Below are 4,606 nucleotides of genomic sequence, written 5' to 3'. Positions count from 1 at the left end.
GCTCTCTCTCTCTCTCTCTCTCTCTCTCTCGCTCTCCCCCTCTCTCTCTCTTTATTTCTCTCGCTCTCTCTCTTTCTTTCTTTCTCTCTCTGTCTCTCTTTCTCTCTCGCTAAAACAAATACACAAACACACATTGTCTTAGTATACAGTTGGTCGTTAGAGCAGGTTTCACTGTAGTCAAATATCCTCACACCCACAGTACAAATACCAAATCAACATCGATGGGACGGTAGCAGCGTACCGGCTGCCTTACCTGCTGGCAGGTGACTCCCTGGTTATGAAGCAGGACTCGTCCTACTACGAGCACTTCTACCGGGACCTGGAGCCTGGCATGCACTACGTGCCCTTCAAGCATGACATCAGTGACCTCATGGACCAGATTAAGTGGGTCCGGGAGAATGATCAGGAGGTAACTAAATGTTGGTGTAGTTGCTCTTTTCTGTGTTTGTTTGTGTGTATTTTGTGTGTGTGTGTTTTTGTGTGTATGCACGTTTGTGTGTATGTTTGTGTGTCTGTATGTGTATTGTTGTTGTTGTTGTTGTTGTTGTTGTTGTTGTTGTGTGTGTGTGTTTGTGTGTGTCCTACTAAGAGCATTTCTTCCGGGACTTAGTTTTAGTTTTTTTGTAAGACTTTTACGGCACTTGCACCTCAATAAGGTCATATAAGTACCAAAGACTAGAGGTGTTACAAGAAAGTAACGAACATAAAAAGGAAGGAGGAGAGATCAGGACAATAGATGTTTGAAAGGAAATAAGGAGTAAACCACACCAGAGCGCCCGCCAACCACCGAGTGAATCCCTGGTTATGAAGCAGGACTCGTCCTACTACGAGCACTTCTACCGGGACCTGGAGCCTGGCGTGCACTACGTACGTGCCCTTTGAGCATGACATCAGTGACCTCATGGACAAGATTAAGTGGGTCCGGGAGAATGATCAGGAGGTACGGTAGCTAATGTGAGGCGTGCTGACAAAAGGAGTTACTTCTCGCAATCCATTAATGAAGATATTGGCCAAAAATCGACGCTAGGGTCAAATTTGTAGATTTTCAATGTATACCATAATATTCTTTGACTGTAGCATGCCTTTGTCATTTCATACTTAATAAAGTGTAAAAACTTCAACTATAAGGGTGATGTATCTATTTCTATTAGGCTCAAATCCGAGAAGTAACTCATTTTATCGGCACGTTGTTCTTGTGTACGTGTGTGTGTGTGTGTGTTTGTTTGTTTGTTTGGTTGGTTGTGTGTGTGTGTGTTCCATGTTTGTGTGTTTGTCTGTCTGTACGTGTGTGTGTGTATTTGTCTGTCTGTGTGTGTGTGTGTGTGTGTGTGTGTGTGTGTGTGTGTGTGTTCTACAATAAGCGTTTCTACCTTGGCCTAGAGCCTGGCGTGCCCTTCAAGCATGACATCAGTGACCTCATGGACAAGATTAAGTTGGTCCGGGAGAATGGTCAGGAGGTACGGTACTAAATTATTTGTGGGGTTGTGTGTGTGTGTGTGTGTTTTGTGGGGGGGTTTTGACGCGAGCGGGCACACACGCACGCACACACACGCACGCACACACACACACACATACTCACACATACACACACACGCAAACACACACACACACACACACACACGCACGCACGCACGCACGCACACTTCATCTGCACAAATTTTCGCACCAAGGGAGATTACGGGAAAGAATTTTCTTCCATTCTATACTATGGTCGCCTCCCTTTGTAATGTAAAGTACAAGCTTTTCTTTTTTGATAATGTCTTCTACCAACTACAATTTCTGTAGAGAGAAATTAGTACCCTGCGTACGTGATTGTAAATTGATAATCCACATGGCTTTAAGGTCTTCGACAAGGGTAAAGAGGTTTCTCTGTTCAGATATCTCTCAATCTCAGTAATTTTCCCCGAGTTCTTGTTAAGCTTAGAGTTGATTACAGATGGTCTGGAGAACTTTGTTTTTCCACTAAACGTTTTCCTGTCCATGTTCTATGCTATTTACACACATTAACAAGGTGGTTTTCATGGTCTTTAGAGGTTACAGTGTTTGCCTCTCATTCAATAAATCCTGGGTTCGAAACCTGACAGCGACGGAAAATTTTCTTATCTAAAATGTTGTCCCTTCACCTCCTTTCCCGCTATCTAACCATATTCTGTTGTCTGATTTCGTCTCCACTGTATGCCCCTTTCCCCCACCCCTTTGCCCCCTCCTCTGGGCTCTGGTATCTTTCTGCTGCCTTTTTACTGCTACTCCTTTGCTCCTTTCTTACTGCTGTCTTTCAGCCACACCCCCGATCTTAGGGTAGGTAAGATCTAACACCTAGACTTCTCGGATAAGGGTGAAATATCTCAGTTGTCCCATGTGCAAGCTGCGCAAGTTAAAGATTCGTTGGTGGTCCTAAAATCGGTAATAATGGGCTTTGGCCGCCAACGGGGCAAATATCGAAATTAATTCCCATCAAACGTGTTTCGCGGGCTCATTTGACCTTATGCAGTTGCGAGCGCTGTAAAACACTTTCCAAAACAAACAACACCTTAACAAATGAGCCGCAATCTTCTGAATAGGCATGTACTCAATAGGTACCTAAGTGTCCTTTTTATATGATCAGGCTGTCACTTATCTTCTTTTTAAACTCTCTGTAACTCTCATGAAATTGAAGATGAATTTCACTTAATTTTCTATTGTCCATATTTTGTTTATCAAAGAAAATTGTTAATTCCTCTCAGCCTGACTTGGCCCAGTGACAGAAACGTGCAATGTTTGACCCATGATAGAAGATATGTTCACAACCTGTACTCTTTGATCATGGAAACTTTATTTGATAAACGAGTGTTTTTTATGATGTGATGTGGGCCAATGGCCTTAAACATTGAATGAACTTAATTACTTATTTGTTAATCCTCAAGTTTGAGAATAATAAGATATTCATGTATGGTTGGCGGGTGCTCTGATGTGGTTTGCTCCGTCTTTCCTATTAAACATCTATGCTCCTTGTCTCTTTCCCTTCTTTTAAGTATTTGTTACTCTCTTGTAACATCCCTAATCTTGAGCACTTACAAAATATTTCTAGTCTGGCAGTCCGATGAGTCGGGTCTGTCAGGGGGCCCCCATCCAAGATAAGTGTTGCCTTGTCGTGGTTCTGAGTCCGACTGAATCTCTCAGTGAGTCTCTCAGACGATCTCCGAATATGTTCCCACGGTACCTTTGTTTGACGTCATCCAAGGGCGTGCCACTCCCTTAATTATCTTGTCCCCACAGTAAAGACAAGAGTCATGTCCCTTGACATCACATGTGTCAGGTGTCATTAGGTTAAATATTTAGACTACAACAATGATGCCCAAACTATGATGTGATTTTAAATATGAACTGCAGAAAGAGTTGGGAGATGTATTTGCAATTTTGCAAGTTCTCCTGTTTGAAACGGGTGAACATTTCAACATCCCAACATTTCAGTAACCACCAATGTTTGAAAGAATGAAGAACTTGTCTAAGTCTTTTTATTCCTCTCCACACCCAGGTCCAACAGATATCTCAGAACGGCCAACAGTTTGCCAGAGAGAAGTTGGATCCCGCCCAAGTGCTGTGTTACCACGTGAGAGTATTTCAGGTTAGTGCTTCAGTAGTGGGCATTGGATGCCACTCTGATGTCACATTCTTTTTCTCCTTTTTTTCTGTGTTTTTAATGTGCTTAGTGGTGTGTGGCAAAATGTGAATTTTTTAGAGCTGATTTGTGTCAGCTATATCTTGACCTCAGCAATAACAACAACGCCACCTCCACTACCACCAATACTCTCATCATTACCTCTATGACCACTGACAATATCAGAACCCCCTCCCCCCACCTCCTCACCACTGCCATCATCATCATCATCATCATCATCATCATCATCATCATCATCATCATCATCATCATCATCACAACCACCACCACCAACATCATCATCATCGTCACCACCCTCACTGCCAACATCATCCCCTCTTCCACCACCACTACCACGGTCCCCGACTATAACAGGATCACCGGGACTGACTTGATGTCCCTGTAATAAACGGAAATCAAGTTTACACATGCTGTAACTGTAATTGAATATTTTTCTTGAAAATGAATAGTGCGACCCTTGACTCAGTCACTCACTCTCTGAGATTTGAAAGTACTTGTAGGTCTACGTGTAGTACTGTAAAAGCGACACAAGCATGTCTCCAAACGTGTTTTTTAAGACTCAATGAACGTCCCCCAGCCCCTTCCCATTTCTCCACCTCCTCCTTGATGAAAAATCAAAGATTTTGCTTTTGTTTAAATATTGGACGATTCGGACCCCGGGAGGTATATATATCTTTAGCCAGGTGACTAGACCTGTGAACACATTACATGCTAAAGGATTTGAAGATGTTGTTATGATGCTTAAGTATATGTGTGCTGTGATTTTCTTCTTCAGGAATATGCCAAGCGTTCGAAGGCCAAACCCAAAGGCATCGAAGGATTTGATCTGGTAGAACAGCCTACTGAGAGATTTCCTTGCCCATGTCCAAAGAAAGAGAAGTCTCAGGTGGGATTTTTGCTCTGCTTCTGCTCGGCTCTTTTTTGTGGGGGGAGGGGGGGGGCTATTTA

General features: G+C 43.0%; 1 protein-coding gene across 1 annotated transcript in view; it reads left to right on the top strand.

Annotated features, from left to right (window-relative positions):
• LOC101845575 (protein O-glucosyltransferase 2) overlaps window positions 1-4,606 on the top strand; it is a gene marked incomplete at its 5' end in the record, with an annotated part of 14,828 nt that overhangs the window by 5,744 nt on the left and 4,478 nt on the right. The window contains 3 exon segments of the mRNA XM_013088044.2: window positions 200-409; window positions 3,515-3,604; window positions 4,434-4,544. Of these exon segments, the coding sequence (XP_012943498.1) occupies window positions 200-409; window positions 3,515-3,604; window positions 4,434-4,544 (411 nt within the window).

Source organism: Aplysia californica, unplaced genomic scaffold (genome assembly GCF_000002075.1).
Source record: "Aplysia californica isolate F4 #8 unplaced genomic scaffold, AplCal3.0 scaffold00676, whole genome shotgun sequence".
In the NCBI taxonomy this organism is placed as follows: Eukaryota; Metazoa; Mollusca; class Gastropoda; order Aplysiida; family Aplysiidae; genus Aplysia; species Aplysia californica.
The sequence above is the reverse complement of the archived record's forward strand: the minus strand, read 5'-3'. Positions and strand labels throughout refer to the sequence as shown.